The sequence below is a fragment of the Peromyscus eremicus genome, chromosome 1 (assembly GCF_949786415.1).
Source record: "Peromyscus eremicus chromosome 1, PerEre_H2_v1, whole genome shotgun sequence".
Classification (NCBI taxonomy): Eukaryota; Metazoa; Chordata; class Mammalia; order Rodentia; family Cricetidae; genus Peromyscus; species Peromyscus eremicus.
In genome coordinates, this window is record NC_081416.1 from 180,683,163 (window position 1) to 180,703,861 (window position 20,699).

Below are 20,699 nucleotides of genomic sequence, written 5' to 3' on the forward strand. Positions count from 1 at the left end.
TTTGTGTGGGCTCTGAGATCTAAACTTAGATCTTCCCACTTGCCTTGCCGTAAGTGATTTAAGGATTGAGCTCTAAGGACTGAGCCATCTTCATCGTTTCTACAGAAGTTTTTGCAATTCGTCTTTCATATCAGCATCCAAAGGGATGGTTGTTATGGCATATCCCCTATACTTTGTTCGACTCCGCTCACCTGCCTGCTTCTTTCTGGTCCCCTTTGCTCCCCAACAGTTTCCATGCAACATATATTCTACTGCCTGCATTTCTTCCTGTAAGATACCTTTCCATCTCATGACGCCTGGTCTACTTTGCTTCTCTGCTGCTGTGGTTAAACACCATGACCAAAAGCAACTTGTAGAGTAAAGGGTTTATTTGGTTTTTGTCTTCCCAGTCATAGTCCATGAACGATGGTGGGAACTCAAGGCAAGAACAGGCCATGGAGGGATACTGCTCACTGTCTTGCTCAATCTGCTTTCTTATACTACTACTCAGGACCCCTAGCTCAGGAATGAAACCACCCACAGTGGGCTGGGACCTCCCACATCATTACCAACCAGAATAAAATGTCCCACAGACTTGCTTACAAGCCAGTCTGATGGAGACAATCCCTTAATTTATGTTCTCTTCTCCTAGGTGACTGCAGTTTGGGTTCACTTGAAAAAATTTAATCAGTATAGTCTTTTGTACTTTTATAACCTAAACCTCCACATATGTATATATACACACATATACAAAAATTAAAATCTAGAATCAGTTTATTAGAGAGAACACAGTATTTGTCTGAAATCTGGCTTCTTGGCTTAATTTCCAGTTCCGTCCATTTTCTTGGAACTGTTATGATTTAATTTTTCTTTACAGAACAATGCGCTATAATCATTTGCAGTAACACAGGCAACTAGGAGACACCATGTAAAGTAAGCTGAACCAGAAGGACAAATATTGAATGTTTTAGTATATATAGCAATTTAAAAAAGACAACTTGAATATTGAAATAGTGCTTGAGGCTGAGAAAGGTATGAGGTTGCAGCAGGGTAAGGTAGAATGCATGGATTTGAAGGTTTATGATTCGTGTGTGAGTGTTTTGCCTACATGTATGTCTATGCACCATGTACATGGCTAGCCCATGGAGGTCAAAACAGGACACCAGATTCCCTGGAACTGAAGTTATAGACAATTGTAAGCATCATGAAGACCACGAAGGTGCTGGGGGATTGAACTCAGCTCCTGTGGAAGACCACTTAAGTGCTCTTAACTGTGAAACCATCTCTCCACAGACCTCAGTATACTTTTAACTTCCATCCCCAGGATGACTAATGATGTTACATACTTAGGAAAACTAGGAAAGGACCTATGAGTGGGGAAAACAAAGGGAGAGGAAAACAGAGCACATGTAATATGAGGACAGGCAAAATGATTCACTGAGAAAAGCAGCTTCCTGCCAAACCTGATGAATTTGATTTCTAGAATACACACAATTCAAGATAATTGGTTTCCTCTGAGAACAAGCTATCCAGCCTCTGCACACACATACATAGTAAGTCTAATAAAAACACATGAGATATAAAAGTGGAAGTAGAATACCCACAAGTGAAAGGGTTTAGACACAGATGGTGGGCAGGGAGATGAGGGGGTACTGGCAGGAGAATCAAGTAAAATCATGACTATGCCATAAGGAAAGTAATAAAACAATTGCTCACCAAAAGGCAGGAGACCATAGGTCTTAAGATGTTTACCTTTCAGGCTGGCATCTTTAATCATACCATCATTTTCACTTTTATTATTAAGTAGGAAGGCAGGCCAGCATGTATAACGTGTTCTACCTTGAGCTACAGAGAATGAGAGACTTCAACCTTTTACTACAAATCATTGGATGAGCTGGAGGATGCAAGTACCATTAAGATGCCAGAAAAGAAAATAGGGTTCTTACCTTTGATACTGAGCTGTGGACTCCAATACAGCATCATTTTCTGGGAAGATCCCCTTTGCCACTTGTAGGGACACTGTCTGCAGATTTTGAGAATTCTTGAGGCAAAATGAAGCATTTATGAGGTCCGTGCTGGTTTTCAAATCTAAGGAGATTTCCTCAAAGAGGGCCATGACTTCCTTCACAAGCCCCTTATCTTGAGATTCATAGAGACAGGACAAAATCTGTTGTCGATCTATCAGTAAAGGGAAGGGTTTATTTTCCCCCGACTTATACTCCAGGAGTTTCCTCTTGACCCTAATTGATATTTGGAAGTCAAAACAGGTCCCCAACTTTTGAAGTCGAGTCTCATTCAAGAGTCCAAATACAAATGGTAGCACTCCTGACAGGTTGGGGTTCTTTAATCTTGCTTCCCTAGAAAGCAATTTCTGTATACTGTATTTAGAGACATGTTTATCTTCTTTCTCAAGTTCCTGAACAAATATGATGGCAGCCATGAGCTGCTGGACACTGAGGTGGTAGAAGGTGTAGCATTGGCTCTCATCCTTCTGATCAAGGATATTCCTGCAATCAAGAAAATGCATAGAATTCGGGTTCACTTCTACTCTCAACAAGTCGTCTTTACAGACCACGTGCAGCTGTTCCAACAGAGTATCAGCAGCCAGGATACACATTTTCCTGAACGTGCTCTGGACTTGCGTTTTTAAACAGCTTTCGTAGGTTTCTGGGGAGAGGACACTGAAGAGGAAGTTCAGGAACATAGACGTCTGGGTCTGGCACGTCTGAGCAAGGTCTTCCCTCTTCCTCATCCCTTGGTCCAGACAGACGCAGAATATCGAACATGCAGAAGGAAGTGAGGCCATGTGGAAGAGAGCCTCACTGCCTCTCAGTGCACTGAAAGCTCTTAGTGCTCTTACATCATCGCTCTCCTCCGTGTCATCACCACCCTGCTCGCCGGCGGGGGCTGCAACAGAGGCGGTGGCATCGCCAAGCTCCCAAAAGCCACATGCCCTGTTGGTATACTTCAAACCTTTAAAGAATATTTGAAAGTATTCCTGCCTCTCCCGTTCCGAGAAGGCCCGAATTTCTACAAGGAAGGGCTGATCTATCATAAGGTGGATTTGCCGTAACGCCTTTGTTTGTGTGGTCACCAGCAGCGTGGCATGGGGGGCCATCTTCCTCTGCAGCAAACTGCTCAGCAGGACAACTGCAGGCTTCTCTGTGTTCCAGTCCCCACAGATGTCATGCATCAGCACTTCTGCTGGGAATTTCAGCTCATCAAAACCATCCACCACAAACAAGAAGTTTTCTCCCATGGCTAGGGACTTCATCACATACTTTCTCCACGAGGGTTTTTCCATGGTGAGGAGCTGTGCAAAAGTGCAAGGTCTAGTTTGATTAATCACCCCGCAGCTGATGTAGAAGGCACATGGGAACATCTGGGCCTGCTTGCTCTCTGACCATTGCAGCATTAGCCTCTTGACCACTGTGGTTTTGCCAGAATGTGGAGGGCCATGCAACACTATTGCATGAGCAAATGGCATTCCTGCCTTCGGATTACATAATGTCATGAGTGTCCTGTAGCTCTCAGTCTCTATGTAGAGTTTTTCATTGCATGTAGGCCAGAAGCTATATTTCCATTCATTCATGTATTTATCCAACCAGCTCTTTTTATACTTGTGTTCTTCCCCGTCAATGATAGAGAGAGGAGATAGACAGAACATAGTTGGTTATTGTGAAAAATTACCTTGTATAAAGTAGGAAAGGAAAATGAGAAACACACCTCTTAAAGACCAACTTCAATCCAAGTTCATTTCAGCAAAATGTGATTCAGAAATCTCTTTTGCAAATGTACTTTAAAAAGGGTCCAATTTGAAATAATTAAAAAAAACTTTATGTGTGGGCATGTACACATGAGTGCAGTGCACATAGATGCCAGGAGAAGGCATTGAATCCCCTGGAGCAGCAGTTACAGGTGGTTGAGAGTGGGCTGATGTGGGTGCTGGGACCCAAACTCAGGTCTTCTGCAAGAACAGTATGCATTTCTTACTGTTGAACCATCTGTCCAGTCCCTACTTATATTTTAGTCTGATGAAATAAAAAACATGGAAATTGCTTTGATGGGAAAGTGACCTCTTTGTTGAGAATGATTCGATTCTCTTCACCACTTAAAATTCTCGTACAGAGGTTGGGGAGATGGTTCGGTTGGTAAAGTTTTCCAGCATGAGGACCTGAGTTCAGTCTCTAGCACTCATGCAAAACCAAGCCTATTGATATGTACCTGTCACCGTAGTGCTATGAAGGTTGGGCTTGATGGGCAGACAGCCTAGCCAATCAAAGTTCTGGATCCAGTGGGAGACCTTATCTCAAAGATAATGTAGAGAAGGCTAGAGGAAGATGCCTAACGCCAATTTCTGGCTTCCACATGTATACAATGGGTGAGCTCATGTGTGCACACCCATGCATATACCACACCTCAAACATTCATACATGGATGTGTCCACATAAGTACACTGAATATTCCTCTGTGCTCATATCATCCTCTTCTTAGTCCTCTTTGTGGCTTGGGACATTTTCTTTTCTATTTTTAATCACAACTAACTTTTCTCCTTCCAAGATCATCTTAGTTTTTCTTAGGTTTGTGATGTCTCCCCCCAGTATTTCTAGAATTGCAAATTCTGCTCAAGTTGTAAGCTTGGAAGTATAATGGGTAGTTCATAGGGAGTAAAAAGAGTACACAGCTCTCTTACCAAGTCAGATGCCTCTGCTCTGGAGAGTTGTTGTAAGACACATTTGCTATATTCAAACTCAGTGCAACCTGAGTGTGGTGTTGCATGGTCATAATTTCATCACTTGGGACGCTGGATAAGATGAACCTCAGCTGCTAGCAATTCTAAGGTAACTTTGGCTATACAGATAGTGTTAAAAATGCTATAAGAAAACCTCAGTGCATAGGATTAAATGGAAATTCCAGTGTTAGAGGTGTGTTTCTCATAAGTTATTGGCCAGTGAGACTCTAGAGCCTTCCAAACCAGCACAAGTTTATTGCCACTACTCTTGGCTGCTAACCAGAACTAGACGTAAGACTCATATACTTTTGTGGCAAGACAAATCAAACTGACACTCATCTGGAAACTCACTCTCTGCTTGGAGCTTTCATAGTGTTGGAGAGTACTACAATGTAAGTGCTAATGGTTTTACCCAGCTGTGGATCCTGCCTGTCATAACAATGCTCTGCCAGGGCAGTGTCAGTGTGCAATAATGGCATGCAAACCAAATGCTTTCTGATTGGAATTTTAAAATGTTCTAAAAATTATTTTAAATTATGTGTATATGTGTTTATCTGAATCTAGTTATTTCCAGATGCCCACATAGGCCAGAAGCATCAGATCCCATGGAGCTGGAGAGATGATTGTGAGCCAGTAAGATGTAGGTGCTGCGAACTGAACTCAGGACCTCTGGTAGAACAGCAAGTGCTCTTAACAACTAAGCCACTTCTCCATTCCTGCTTTCTGATTGACTTGATACTGTCTCCACCGGAAGAAATTAAAATCTGGTATTATGTTGTAAACCTGGTCAAAGGTCTGAGGCTTGGGAGGACATAGACCTTCATGAGGAAGTTACTGCTGTTATTTGGCTAAATAGACACAATGTGCTTATCAATTGTTTTCTAAACATCAACCTTGATGCCCAGTTTAGTAATGCCAGTTTTGGTCAGGGAAAACTTTTACAGTTGAGTAATTGTTACTAAAGCAACATGGAACTGGTCCAAGTGCTGATTGTAAGCATGTATTGAATAATCTTCACTAAATGGGACACCTTTTTCCTCTCCTTCAGGGAACAGGGAATAATGAAGAGGAGGAGGCAAAAGAACATAGAAATCAAAGGAAAGGTAGTATCTTCTAAGGTATGACATGGCTATTGCATTTAAGTGTAAGTAATAAGCTAGTTAGTAATAAGCTTGAGCTAATGGCCATATGGTTCATAAATAATATAAGCCTCTGTGTGTTCACTTGGGTCTGAGCAGCTGCAGGACTGGTGGGAGAGAGAGAGATTTGTCCTGACCACAGGCCAGGCAGGACACAAGTAAACTTCCAACTACACCTGCATGTAAACAAAACTCCAATTTTTGCCCTAATTTTTCTCATTATCAGGGACCCAGGCAATAAAAAACCAAGATGGTTATAAAGGAACTTTTTCTTCTGTACAACTCATAAAAGTATTATGCAAAAGGGTGAAAATCAGAAACATTAGACTACGATATGAGATCTGAAATTCTGAGGAGTGCTCATCCTGAAACAGGACATTCATGTCATCACACTCTATCCAAGGATGAGGGACCATTGCAGAGGAGGGATTAGAAGGCCTGGTGATTAACTGACAAGAAAAGTGTTTGGGGGGGGCATGATAGAGAAGCTGCATGTGTGAACTCACTGTAGTTTAAACAGCATGTATGAGACTTGTTTAAGCTCTCCAGACAAAATCCCAGCATGGAGGTGTGGTGAGCGAGTTGGGGTCAGCACAAAGTCCCACCCTTAGTTGAGGAACTATTGGCAATTGAGAGCTACCAGGGGGAGGATGGAAGAGTCAGTTTTCTTACAGGGTGTGATCTCTGGTAGGTAGACTATGCTTCAGGGCGGGCTCCATACCTTTGAGTAATTGGACAGTATAAGTTTGACTCCATGGGTTAAAAACAGAGAATATGAAATTGGGAAGGTGGGGGTGGATCTTGGAACAGTTTGGGGAAGGAGGGTGAATATGATCAAAATACATTATATGAAATTCCCAAAGGATTAATGAAATTATTATTAAAATGTTAAAAAATAAGAACCCACAAAACTCTGAAGCTGTTGGAGGAGAAGAGGGCGATATCTCAAGATATGGATTCAGATAGTCACTTTCTTGAAGGTGGGTTCAGTTAATTACCCAGTGGTCAGGAAGTAAAGCCAGGATTGACAAAAGGGGCTACATAAAGTTCAAAAGTTTCTGCAATTAAGGAAACAATCAGATGACCAGTCTACAGAATAGTAGAAGAATCCTTGTTAGCTACACATATGACAAGTAATAATGTTAACAATATACAAATAGAATTCTCTTCAGTGCCACATCTAACCTCTTCACTTAGCCAGACCTCCCATCTCCTTTTCCAGGTTGAGTCTCCATGACCTCTCCATCCATATGCCTTCTCCTTAACCCACCAAATCTAGCCTGGGTCTCACATTTAATGACCCAGCCCAGTCTTGTGCCCCCTGCCTAAACTGCAACCAACCTCTAAGACTCCCTTTAGGATTCCACCAAGACTTGCTCTACCTGCCACCACCCACAGGTCTCTTCTGTTCCTCATAAAATCTTTACATCCAACCACACATCCCACCTCCTTTGTCAGGATCCAGCCCAATGGGTTTCTCTGGCCTCACCTCATCTATACCTTATCCCTATCTCACCATATCTAGCCTGGGTCCCACATCCAGTGCCCTGACTTGTGCCAGAATCTTCCTTACCTATACCTCAACCCACAGCTGCTTCTCCTGCCATATCCAACATCTCTATGCAGCCAGATCTGTGCTCACACTCCAGGCTTGAACCAGGAGGCACATCTTGGACATTCTCCCTGTCCTCTCTGTACACCTGACTTCATTCTACTCGAGCAACTTCCAAACTCTAGGCCCAAGATGCCCACTCATCCTCTCCTGCCCTCATCATAAAAATGCCAATGATATGAAAGATCAAGCTAGTATCTCCTTCTCTATCTCCTAATACCTACTACTCTTGTTGAAATGTTTGCCAGCGAGAGTTACCTAAATGAAGAATATAAAAGAACAATCGTGAATTTCAAAGAATTAAAGAACTTTGTAGAAGACACAAAGAAACTGCTCAATGAAATTAAGGAGAGATAAATTGAGAACAAATGCCTGAGTCATTGCCCCCACCCCACAGTGCAAAAGGAATATAAACATAAGGTTGATGGAAATAATTCAGGCAATTTAGGAGGACTCAAGTTGAGATGAAGATGGAATTGAAAAACCCAAAAAAATCCCAACTAGGAAACTCAAAGGAAATGCTTACAAGTAGAATGAAATCAACCAAAAGACAGAATATTAGGACTCAAAGATAAAATAGAGTCCGAGACCAAATAAGCAAGGGATATGACAAGTTAAAAACACAGAATCAAGGTTATTGATTAAGAAAACAACAGAGTCCCAGAAGCTAGGCTAGCACAAGTTCTTTCAATCTTAATGTTAGGAGAAGTGTTCACAGGTTTTGGTGTGCATCATAGCTGAAACAAAGCTTTAAATAATGACTTGAGGTTAAGATGTTTTTGTTAATGGCTTTGAGATAGGAAATCTTGGGAAACAATTTAAAGTTTAGAAAGGCACACTTTTAATAGTTGAGTGAGGAATTCATTGAAGTCAGGGAATAAAAACCATGGCAGCCTGGCTATTGCTGACTGATGTACTTTTCTTGCTAGGATGAGTTGGTGATCAAAGGTGATGATTAATTCCTTGTACCTACTTCTGCTCTCAGCTTCCTGATATAAAAAACTGTTAATGGGTATGCCCCCTGAAGATTTAAAGTAGAGCTGACTGTTTTTCATACATAAAAGTTTAGATTTGTCATTATTTTAAGACTTTTTTCTTAAGATTACCTTTTGAGAAAAGTAATAAAGTAAACAATCCTTTTTTTTTGTAACCACAAAACGCAGCCTGCCAGTCAAAGAACTGAGAAAAATATCTTGCTTGCTTACACTTTGTTAATCGATAACAAATTGCTTGGCTGTGAATGTATGTGGGTCATGCGAATAATTTGTTTCTTACCTGTAATATGTAAAATGTTTAGTCATGCAAGTAATATGAAAAAATGCTGCTTTTTACTGTATTCATTATAGTCATTCACTTAATAGAATGTAACCACATTGTAATTTTTATATCACTTGAAAGATTTTGCTGGGGTATATAAGATGTGAGAAAAAAAAGATATCAGGAAGTCGTTGAAAGAACTCATCAAAAAAAATGGAAGAAGAGAAAACATCAGGGTAGAAGTAGAGAACAGAAAAATAGAGTAGAACAAGCAACAGAAAGAATAAAAGGAAGAACTAAGCTTTGACCCTCAAGAAAGTCCTTGTGTGTCTGTTTGCCTGTTCAGTAGTAGATGACTCTGCATCTTCTCTTCAGTTTTTCTGACCTGCCAAAGGCTTGCCATTCATCAGCACCATAGGTGAGATCCTGATCTGTTGGAGGTGTGTGTGTGTGTGTGTGTGTACGTGTGTATGTGTGCTTGTGTGTTTCCCTTTTTTTGCTGGCCCCAGAGAGTTAAGTTTTACTCCCTCAGATAAATAAGTCAATTGTGTGATTAGTCTGCTGACCTCATGGCTCCCGTTCAGTTCCTGAGCTGCTAAAGGCTGGTCATTGCAGCAGCAGTGGCTCATCCGTTAAATATAACAGAAGGAGCACTCAAACTGCTTCCAGTATCATAACCAAAACTATAACAAGAAGCAATGCCAAACTGCTTCCATTATCACCTCAACACTCACATCAGATAAGGACACAACAAAAAAGAAAACTACAGGCCGATATCCCCAATGAACATAGATTCAAATGCTCAATAGGTATTTACCAGAATATAGATATACATAAAAAAGATATACACCGTGACCATGTTGGCCTTATCCCTGAAATGCAGGGATGGTTCAAAATACAGAAGTCAACAATGGAATTATCCACTTAAAGACAAAAATCACAATCATCTCAATAGGTGCAGAAAAAAACCTCTGATGAAGTCCAACATGCCTTCATGATAAAAGTCCTAGAGAATGTAAGGATAGAGGAAACATACCTCAACATCATGAAAGTGATATGAGAAACCCATAGCCAACATCACCCTAAATGGAGAAAAGCTCACTGCAATCCCACTGAAGTCAGAAATGAGACATGGATGTCCACTATCCCACTCCTCAATCTTGTGCTCAAAGTACTACCTGGGGTAATTAAACAAGAAAGAAAAATTAAAGGGATAGAAAAGTCAAACTATCCTTATTTGCAGATAACATGATACTATACATTAGAGATCACAAAATTTCTATCAGAAAACTTCTAGAAGTGCTAAAAAAATTCAGCAATGTGGCAGGATACAGAACCAACTTGCAAAAATCAATAGATTTTCTATATACCAACAATGAACAAAGAGAAATAGATCATGGACACACTTCTATTCACAATACCCTCAAGAAAATGTCTAAAAATAAACTAAGCAAAGAAGTGATGGACCTCTACAATGAAAACTTTAAACATTGGATGAAAGAGAAAATGATGCTAGAAAATGGGAAGACATCCCATGCTCATGGATTGGTAGAATATTGTGAAAATGACAATTTTACCAAAAGCAATTTACAAATTCAATGCAACCCCAATCAAAAACCTCCATCTCATTCTAGTCACAGTCAGTCCCTGGGAATCTCCACCCAACACTGCCCCAGTTGCTGGCCAGGGAATACTCATGCAGGCAGGATCCCCACCCCCCATCAAACCCTAAAATCTACAAGACCCATGCCCTACCCCAATACCCATCTGCCTGCAACCCCAGTAACTTCCTGAGACAAGGAATCTGCCAGCTCTCATTGGACCATAAGGTGAGTGACTCTTCTCCCTTCCAGAGAGTCCTGCCTCTAGGACCTAGGCCCTGGGACACAGCCAGTCCCCAGGAACCCCCACCCAACTCTGCCCCAGTTGCCGGCCAGCAGGGAAAACTCCTGTGGGCAGGATTCCCCACCAAAACCCCTCAGAAGACCCTGCAATCTACAAGACCCAAGCCCTACCCCAATACCCATTTGCCTGTGACCCCAGTAACTTCCTGAGACAAGGAATCTGCCAGCTCTCATTGAACCAAGAGAGGCTTCCTGAGACACAGAACCCACAAGCTCTGACTGGACCAAGAGCCTTGATAAGACCAAGAGTGGCTCCCTGAGCTGCAAAATCAGCTAGTTTTGGATTGGATCCAGAGTAGCTCCCTGAGATACATAATCTGCCAGCTCCAATTAGACTAAGAGCTAAGTTTGGACTTAGTGTGGCCCCCTGAGACATAGACAAAGCAAGCACAGACTGGACCAATAGTAGCTCGCTCAGACACAGGAACTTCTTGCACCTATTGGAGGAAGAGGTGGGAGGATGCCAGTGTAGAAATATATAGAACAACATAAAGAGCAATATGGCATCACAAGAACCTAGCCCTTCTAAGAGAGCAAGACCTGAACCTCACAATGTAAAAGAAGCAAAAGAAAGTAACTTTAAAAATAATATCATGAAGATGCTAGAGGCCTTTAAAGAGGAAATGAAAAATTCCCTTAAAGAAACAGAAAAATACCAACAAAAAATTGGAAGAAATCAATCCCTTAAAGAAAGCCAAAAAATCATGAAAAAGCAACGAAAAATGTGAAAGAAACAGTTCAAAACCTGAAAAGGGATATAGAAACAATGAAGAAGACACAGACAGAGGGAATGCTGGAAATAGAAAATCTGAGTAAATAAACAGGAAACACAGAAACAAGCATAACCAAGAGAATACAAGAGATGGAAGAGAGAATCTCTTATGTAGAGGACACAATAGAGTAAATACGTCAGTCAAAGAAAACACTAAAACCAAAAATGTCATAACACAAAATATCCAGGAAATCTGAGACACCAAGAAAAGGCTAAACTTAAGAATAATATGAATAAAAGGAGAAGAATACCTACTCAAAGGCACAGAAAATAAATTTGACAAAATCATGGAATAAAACTTTCCCAACTTAAAGAAGGAAATACCTATGAAGATACAAGAAGCTTATAGAACACCAAATAGAATAGACCCCCCAAAAAGTCCTCTTGCCACATAATTAAACCACTAAACATATGGAATAAAAAATTTTAAGAGCAGCAAGGGGAAAAGGCCAAATGACTTATAAAGGCAGACCCCTCAGAATAACACCAACTTCTCAATGGAGACTCTAAAAGCCAGAAGGTCCTGGACAGATGTTATGCACACTATGAGACCATGGATGCCAACCCAGACTACTATACCCAGCAAAACTCTCAATCAACATAGATGGAGTAAACAAAATATTCCATGATAAAACCAGATTTAAACAATATCTCTCCACAAATCCAGCCCTTCAGACAGCACTAGAAGGAAAAATCCAACTTAAGAAAGTTAGATACACCCATGAAAACACAGGCAATAGATAGTCCCACACCAAAAAATACCAAAGAAGGGAAATACACACACACTATCACGAAAAGATAACAGGAATTAACAATCACTGGTCATTAATATTCCTTAATATCAATGGTCTCAATTCGCCTATAAAAAGACACAGGCTCACAGAATGGATATGAAATCAGGACCCATCCTTCTGCTGCATACAAGAAACACACCTCAAATTCAAAGACAGACACTAACTCAGAGTAAAAGGCTTGTGAAAGACTTTCCAATCAAATGGACTTAAGAGGCAAACTGTTGTAGCTATCCTAATATGCAACAAAATAGACTTCAAATTATAATCAAGAGAGATTGAGAAGGACATTACACACTCATCACAGGAAAGATCCACCAAGATGAAGTTTCAATTCTGAACATTTATGTCCCAAACACAAGGGCACCCACATATGAAAAGAAACATTATTGAAGCTTAAATGACACATCAAACCTCACACATTAATAGTGGGAGACTTCAACATCCCACTCTTACCACTGGACAGATCTGCCAGACCAAAACTTAACAGAAATAAGGGACCTAACTGATGTTATGACTCCAATCAATATCTACAGAACATTCCACTCTAACACAAAAGAATACACCTTTTCAGTACCCCATTGAACCTTTTCTAAAATTGACCACATACTCAGTCACAAAGCAAATCTCAACAGATATAAAAAATTGGAATAACCTCCTGTATTCTATCAGACCACCATGGCTTAAAGTTAGATTTCAACAACAGCAAAAATTACAGTAAGCCTACAATCTCATTGAAACTGAATAATTCTCAACTGAATCACCAATGGGTCAAGGAAGAAATAAAGAAATTAAAGCCTTCCTAGAATTCAATGAAAATGAATGTACTACATACCCAAACTTATGGGACACTATAAAAGCAGTGCTAAGAGCAAAATTCATAGCACTAAATGCCCACATAAAGAAGTTGGAGAAATCACACACTAGTGACTTAACAGCACACCTAAAAGCTCTAGAACAAAAAGAAGCAAAGTCACCCAGGAGGAATAGATGCCAGGAAATAATCAAATTGAGAGCTAAAATCAATAAAATAGAAACAAAGAGAACAATACAAAGAATCAATGAAACAAAGAGTTGGTTCTTTGAGAAAATCAACAAGATAGACAAGCTCTTATCCAAACTAACCAAAAAGCAGAGAGCACATCCAAACTAACAAGAATTATCAGGCCAAACTTCAAAAACCTATACTCTATAAAACTTGAAAATATAAAAGAAATGGACAATTTTCTGGATAGGTACCACATACCAAAGTTAAATCAAGGCCAGATAAACAATTTAAATAGACCAATAAACCCTGAGGAAATAGAACAATCATTAAAGTCTCCCAACCAAAAAAAGCCTAGGACCAGGTGGTTTCAATGCAGAATTCTACTAGATTTTCAAAGAAGAGTTAATACCAATACTCTTCAAATTGTTCCACACAATAGAAACAGAAGGAACATTACCAAACTCCTTTTATGAGGCTACAGTTACTCTGATTTCTAAGCTACAAAAAGATGAAACAAAGAATTACAGAGCAATCTCCCTCATGAACATTGATGCAAAAATAATAAAATATTGGCAAATTGACTTCAAGAACACATCAAAAAATTATTCATAATGATCAAGTAGGTTTTATTCCAGAGATGCAAGGATGGTTAAATGCATAAAAATCTGTCAATGTAATACCATTTAAACAAACTGAAAGAAAAAACATGATCATTTCATTAGACATTGAGAAGGTCTTTGACTAAATCCAAAACCCCTTCATGATAAAGGTCTTGGAGAGATCAGGAATACAAGGAACATACCTAAGCATAATAAAGGCTATTTACAGCAAGCCAACAGCTAACATCAAATTAAATGGAGATAAACTCAAAGAAATTCCACTAAAATCAGGAACAAGACAAGGCTGTCTGCTCTCCCCGTATTTATTCAATATAGTACTTGAAGTTCTGGCTAGAGCAATAAGACAAAAGGCGATCAAGGGGATATAAATTGGAGAAGAAGTCAAACGTTCACTATTTGCAGATGATATGATAGTATACATAAGTGACCCCAAAAATTCTACCAGGGACCTCCTACAGCTGATAAACACCTTCAGTAATGTTGCAGGATACAAGATTAACTAAAAAAATCAGTAGCCCTCCTATATGCAAATGATAAATGGGCAAGAAAGAAATCAGAGAAACATCACCCCTTGCAATAGCCACAAATAATATAAAATATCTTGGAGTAACTCTAAGTAAGCAAGTGAAGGACCTATATGATAAGAACTTTAAGTCTCTGAAGGAAGAAATTGAAGAAGATATCAGAAAATGGAAAGATCTCCCATGCTCCTGGATAGTTAGGATTAGCATAGTAAAAATGGCAATCTTATCAAAAACAATCTACAGATTCAATGCAATTCCCATCAAAATCCTAACAGTTCTTCAAAGACCTGGAAAGAAAAATACTCAACTTCATTTGGAAAAACAGAAGACCCAGCATAGCTGTAAGAATCCTGTACAATAAAGCCACCCCTGGATCATCACCATCCCTGACCTCAAGCTCTACTATAGAGCTATAGTAATAAAAACAGCTTGGTATCGGCTTAAAAACTGACATGTGGACCGATGGAATTGAATTGAAGATCCTGACATTAACCCATATACTTCTGAAACCTGATTTTTGACAAAGAAGCCAAAACTGTACAATGGAAAAAAAGCATCTTCAACAAATGGTGCTGGCATAACTGGATGTCAACATGAAGATTGCAAATAGATCCGTATCTATAGCCATGCACAAAAGTCAAGTTCAAATGGATCAAAGACCTCAACATAAATCCAGTTACACTGAACTTGATAGAAGAGAAAGTTGGAAGTAGTCTTGAACTCATTGACACAGGAGACCACTTCCTAAATATAACATCAGTAGCACAGACACTGAGAACAATTAATAAATGGGACCTCCTGAAACTGAGAAGCTTCTATAAGGCAAAGGACACAGTAAATAAGACAAAATTACAGCCTACAGAACGGGAAAAGATCTTCACCAATCTCACATCTGACAGAGGACTGATGTCCAAAATATACAAAGAGCTCAAGAAACTAGACATAAAAAATTCAATTAAGAAATGGGCTATAGAGCTAAACAGAATTCTCAAAGGAAGAATTTCAAATGGCCAAAAGACATTTAAGGAATTGCTCAGCATCCTTAGTCATCAGGGAAATGCAAATCAAAAGATACCATTTTATACATGTCAGAATGGCTAAGATCAAAAGCACTGCAGACAGCTTTTTATGGAGAGGATGTGGAGCAAGGGGAACACTCCCCCACTGTTGCAAGCTTGTACAGCCTTTTTGGAAATCAGTATGGCGGTTTCTCAGAAACCTGGGAGTCAATCTTCCTCAAGATCCAGCTATACCCCTCTTGGGTATAAACCCAAGGAATGCTCACTCATACCATATGCTCAACTATGTTCACAGTAGCATTATTCATAATAGCCAGAACCTGGAAACAACCTAGATGCCCCTCAACCAAAACGTGGATAAAGAAAATGTGGTAAATGTGGTACATATACACAATAAGTACCACTCAGCAGAGAAAAACGACGACATCATGAAATTTTCAGGCAAATGGATAGAACTAGAAAATATTCTGAGTGAGGTAACCTAGACTCAGAAGGACAAACATGGTATGTACCCACTAATAAGTGGATACTAGATGTAAACCAAAGGATAACCAGACTACAAGCCACAAATCCAGAGAAACTAGCTAACAAGGAAGACCCAAAATGGGACACATGGATCACCCTGGGAAGGGGAAATAGATGAGATCTCCATGAGTAAACTGAAGATGAAGGGAGGGCAATGGAGGGTAGGGGATGGGGGATGAGAACCTAGGGGAATGGGATGTTCGAGTTGGAACAGGGATGGAGTGGGAAAACAATGAAAGAGATATTTAAGAGGAAGGCATCATGGGGATAGAGAGAAACCCAGTGCTAGGGAAGTTGCCAGGAATCCCCAATAATGATCCCAGCTTGAACTACTAGAAATAGTGGAGAGTGTGTCTGAACTGAAATGGCTTACCCCAGTGATCAGATCAGTGATACCCTAACTGTTATCACAGAGCTTTTCTCCAATGACTGATTGAAGCAGATATAGAAATCCAGGCAGAGCTCCAGGAGTCAAAGAGAGAGAAGAGGGATTCTATGAGCAAGTGCATCAGGATCATGATGGGGAAATGGGCACAGATGACCAAACTAAACTAGTGGGAACTCATGAAAGTTGGATCAATGGCTGTGGAGCCTGCATGGGACTGAACTAGGCCCTCTGCATGGCGAGATAATTGTGTAGCTTGATCTGCTTGGTGGGGGGTGGAGGGCGCGGGGTGGCGGTAGGATCAGAATTCATTCCTGGTGCATGAGTGGGCTTTTTGGAGCCTACTACCTATGATTGGACACCTTGTACAGCCTTGAGGCAGGGGGAAGGGCTTGGACTTGGCTCTATGGATGTGCCTCCCCATTGGAGGCCTTGCATTTTTGTGGAGGGGAGTGAGGGGTGGGTTGGGTCAGGGAGACTGGGAGGGTGGGAGTGGGAAGAGGGAGGATCTTTGGTGTGTAAAATGAAAATTTTTCTTAATAAAAAAACCCCTCCATCTCATTCGTCACAGAAACAGAAAAAAAAAAAACAAACCTATCCAAATATTCACATGGGCTTACAAAATACTCTAGATAGCCGAACAATCCAAATCAAATGAACAGGACTAGAAGAACTACTATTTCAAATCTGGAATTAAGGTCTGTTATAGAGCCATACTGATTAAAATATCAATTGGCATGAAAATAAACATGCAGACCAGTGGAACAAAACTGAAGATTCAAACGTAAGTGCACATAATTTCAGCCACTTAACATTTGACGAAGATGCCAACCCCCCCAACTCAAAACACTAAAAAACAAAAAAACCCTCAAAAACCAAAAAAAAGAAAGACTTTCAGCAAATGGTGCTGGGAAAACTCCCTGTCCACATGCAGAAGTATGAAATTAGACCCATATCTATCACCTTGCAAAAAACCTAACTCCAACTGGATCAAAGACTTACATATGAAACCTGAAACACTGAAACTGCTAGAAGAAAACATAGGCAATAGCTTACATTAAATAGGTGTAGGGAAGTTCTTTCTGAATAGGACTCCATATGCACAAGAATTAAGGCCAACAATCCACAAGGGGCACTTCATAAAACTAAAAAGCTTCTGCACAGGTAATGAAACAACCAGGTGAAGAGGAAGTCCACAGGATGTGAGAGAATCATTGCCAGCTATACATCTGTCAGAGGATTAATGTCTACACTATATAAAAACTCAAAACACAAAGAATGAAAGCAAACAAAACAAATGGCCCATTTTTCAAATGGGCCTGGGACCTGAACAGAGAATTCTCAAAAGAAATATAATGACTAAGAAATATCTCAGAACATGTTCATCATCTCTAGCAATTAGGGAAATGCAAGCTAAAACAACAGTGATTTCAAATTATCCCACTTAGAAGGGCAAAGATCAACAAAACAACTGACAACAAATGCTGGAGTAGATGCGGGGAAATGGAAATCCTCATTCAGTGTTGGTGGGATTGCCAACTGGTGTGCAACTGTGGAAATCAGTAAGGAGAATTGCTCTACCACTCCTGGGCATATGCCCAAAGGACTCGACATCCTAATCAATAGATACTTGATGAACCACATTCATTCACAATATCTAGGAAATGTAAACAACCTTAATGACTCATAATGATGAATAGATAATGAAAATGTGGTACATAAATAGTTTACTATTCAGCTGTAGAGAAGAATGAAATCATGAACTTTGCAGATAAACAAGTGGAACTAGAAAAGACAGTATTTAACGAGATAATCCAGATTCAGACAAATGTCATGTGGTCTTTCTTATTGGAGGACTCTAGCTTCAAATCTTCAGATTTGAGTGTCCATATTCTGGAGTAAGTGCAGAAACCAGGAAAGTAAAAAGGGACCATTGCTGTGGGTAGAGGGTAGTAGAGCAATATATATGGGAAATAGGAAAAGGGGTACTCTAATTAGGGCAGGGAAATATGTAAATATTGAAGGAGGCAGGGGGTAAAGCAACATTAAGGATGCCTGAAAATGTCATAAGGGATCATACCATTAACTATTTACCTACAAAACCCTATAATACACATAAGTCTGTGTAGAAATATACATCTATAATTTAAATAAAAGTTTCTCATCTGGGCTGACAATACTCCCTTCAAAAGCCAAAGATCACCTAACAAAATCCCCAGTGCTAGATATGAGAAGCCCTCTTTTGAGTTGTTGTTTAGGGTCAAAGAGACTCCAGAACTCACATAGTTTGTTATTGTTTTTGTTGTCTTCTGTGAGGTGGAAGCTAAGTTCCTATTGCTAAAGACTCTGTTCACTTTGGATATAGGGTCCGTAAGTCCCTGAGCTGAAACTGACCTGAAAATCTCCTTTCTGAGGACTAGCTTTTGCTATACCAGAAGGCGTCATGCAAGCTTCCAAAAGGAGGGATGCAACCAACAATCTCAACCCATGAATCCATGAATCCCACTCCTATGAACCACAACACTGACTAGAATGGCTTGAGAACACAAAGGCTGTAGTGGCGTTAACCTTGCTGTTAATCACTAGTTCTCTAGTTGGATTTGAAACATGCCTGAGAAGAGGGATGCCACATCTGGTGTTGGAAACCTATCCAACTACCCAGGGCTAGTGAATTCATGGATGCTGGAGGAGCACTGAAACCAACACTTTAGTAAACCAGCATAATCTCTAACTGCACTCCAAATATTTGGTCTTTTTCCCACAGGTAAGTGTAGTCCTCATCCCTTATCAAGGAAACTTCTCTTTGCAACAGATGAAGACCATTACAAAAACCACAACAAATCAAAATGCAGAGTTGTGGAGCCCTGTCCCATTTGCTACATCTAAAAAACAACTCCCACACTTAAGGCTCAGAGAACATTGACGAGGAGGTGGAAGGAGAAGAGGCAGAAGATCAAGGAGTTTTCTGTGAGAATATGTCTTCTAGGAATGTCAGAAGCTACACCTATTAGTCTTCCTAACATGATTACCCAAACAAGAGCTGAATAGAGAAAACTCCAATAAACATGCCTAAGTGGACATGGGAAAACCCACAAGGTCTCAACCTTATACAAAGACCTAGAGGTAACCAAGGAAAGCTGAGAAATTCTACACACAATAGTCCTGGTCCTCCAGGAACTGAATTCTGATTTTCTCCAGTATCCACTTTCCCCTTTTTTCTTCTGTTAGGAAGGAAGCTATCATCAACAGAACAACTGGTACATTAGAAATGATGGGACATTTGTTTTTATTGTTCCCCAAGCTTGGTTGATTTCAGACCAGGTATGAAGAGCAATCAGTAGTCCTATACAGCTGCAAAGACTATGAAACACAACATTGACATGATGACAATATACCTCTAAGGATGTAGTGATGTCATTTATAGGTTGGGCATAATCAACAGATACTCAAATGGACTTAAGTCCCATGCAACAGGAAGAATTCATGCCCGATACTGTAAACCTGTCCATGACCAGTGGCCGGAGAGGTGACAGACTCTCGAGGGGACTCTACTATGGTCATTTTACTAAACCAATATACTTTTTAACTGAATTCTAAACACTAATCCTTACAACCCACAGATTGAGTGTAGTTCTCGCCCCTCATCAAAGAAGCTTCTTTTAGCAACAGATGGAAACCATTCCAGAGATCCACAACTAGTCAAAATGCAGAGAGTAAGTGATTATAGGGGGGGGGTGCTCGGCCCCCGCAATGCAACCCCTACAACTAAGGCTCAGGGAACAACATCATAGTAGGGAGTGGAAACTGTGACTCCTGTTGTTAGTGCCCCTTAAAAATGATAGAGGAACAGAAGTCTCAACAGTATGGATGCCAAAACAAGACCAACATAATGACATCACCAGTTGACATGCCAATGTAGACAGGTGAAATTCCACATGGCCCCATACATAGATGAAGAGCTACAGGTGGTTCCTGGTTGCTGAGAGGAGAATCAGTTCTTTTTAAGTTATTCAGTCCCAAGTGGTCATCTTGATGCACATGTACATATGACCAATGTTAAATGAATTTACTAGGTTGTTTATGCATGTGTGCATGTACACATGTATATATACATGCAGCAATAATAAAGATATCAGTGGTGGTAAAGATGAAATGATAGTATACATAAGTGACCCCAAATATTCTACCAGGGAATGTTTACAGCTCATAAACAACTTCAGTGAAGTGGTTGGATAAAAGATTGACTAACAATATTAGTAGCCCTCCTATATAAATAACAGAATGAGAAAGAAATCAGGAAAACACCCTTCACATTAGCCACAAACAATATAAAATATCTTGGGGTAACTGTAACCATGCAGGTGACCTGTATGACAAAAACTTCAGGTCTTTGAAAAATTGAAGATATTAAGATGGAAAGATCTCACATGTCCATGGATCCATAGAATACAT

At 40.1% G+C, this 20,699-nt stretch overlaps 1 protein-coding gene across 1 annotated transcript in view; it reads right to left on the reverse strand.

Moving 5' to 3' along the window:
- Nlrp2 (NLR family pyrin domain containing 2) overlaps nt 1-20,699 on the reverse strand; it is a 53,318-nt gene that overhangs the window by 22,371 nt on the left and 10,248 nt on the right. Inside the window, exons 3-4 of the mRNA XM_059253627.1 lie at nt 2,953-3,606; nt 1,926-2,886 (exon numbers count right to left, since the gene is read on the reverse strand). Coding sequence (XP_059109610.1) covers nt 1,926-2,886; nt 2,953-3,606 — 1,615 coding nt within the window. The remainder of the gene's footprint in view (nt 1-1,925; nt 2,887-2,952; nt 3,607-20,699) is intronic.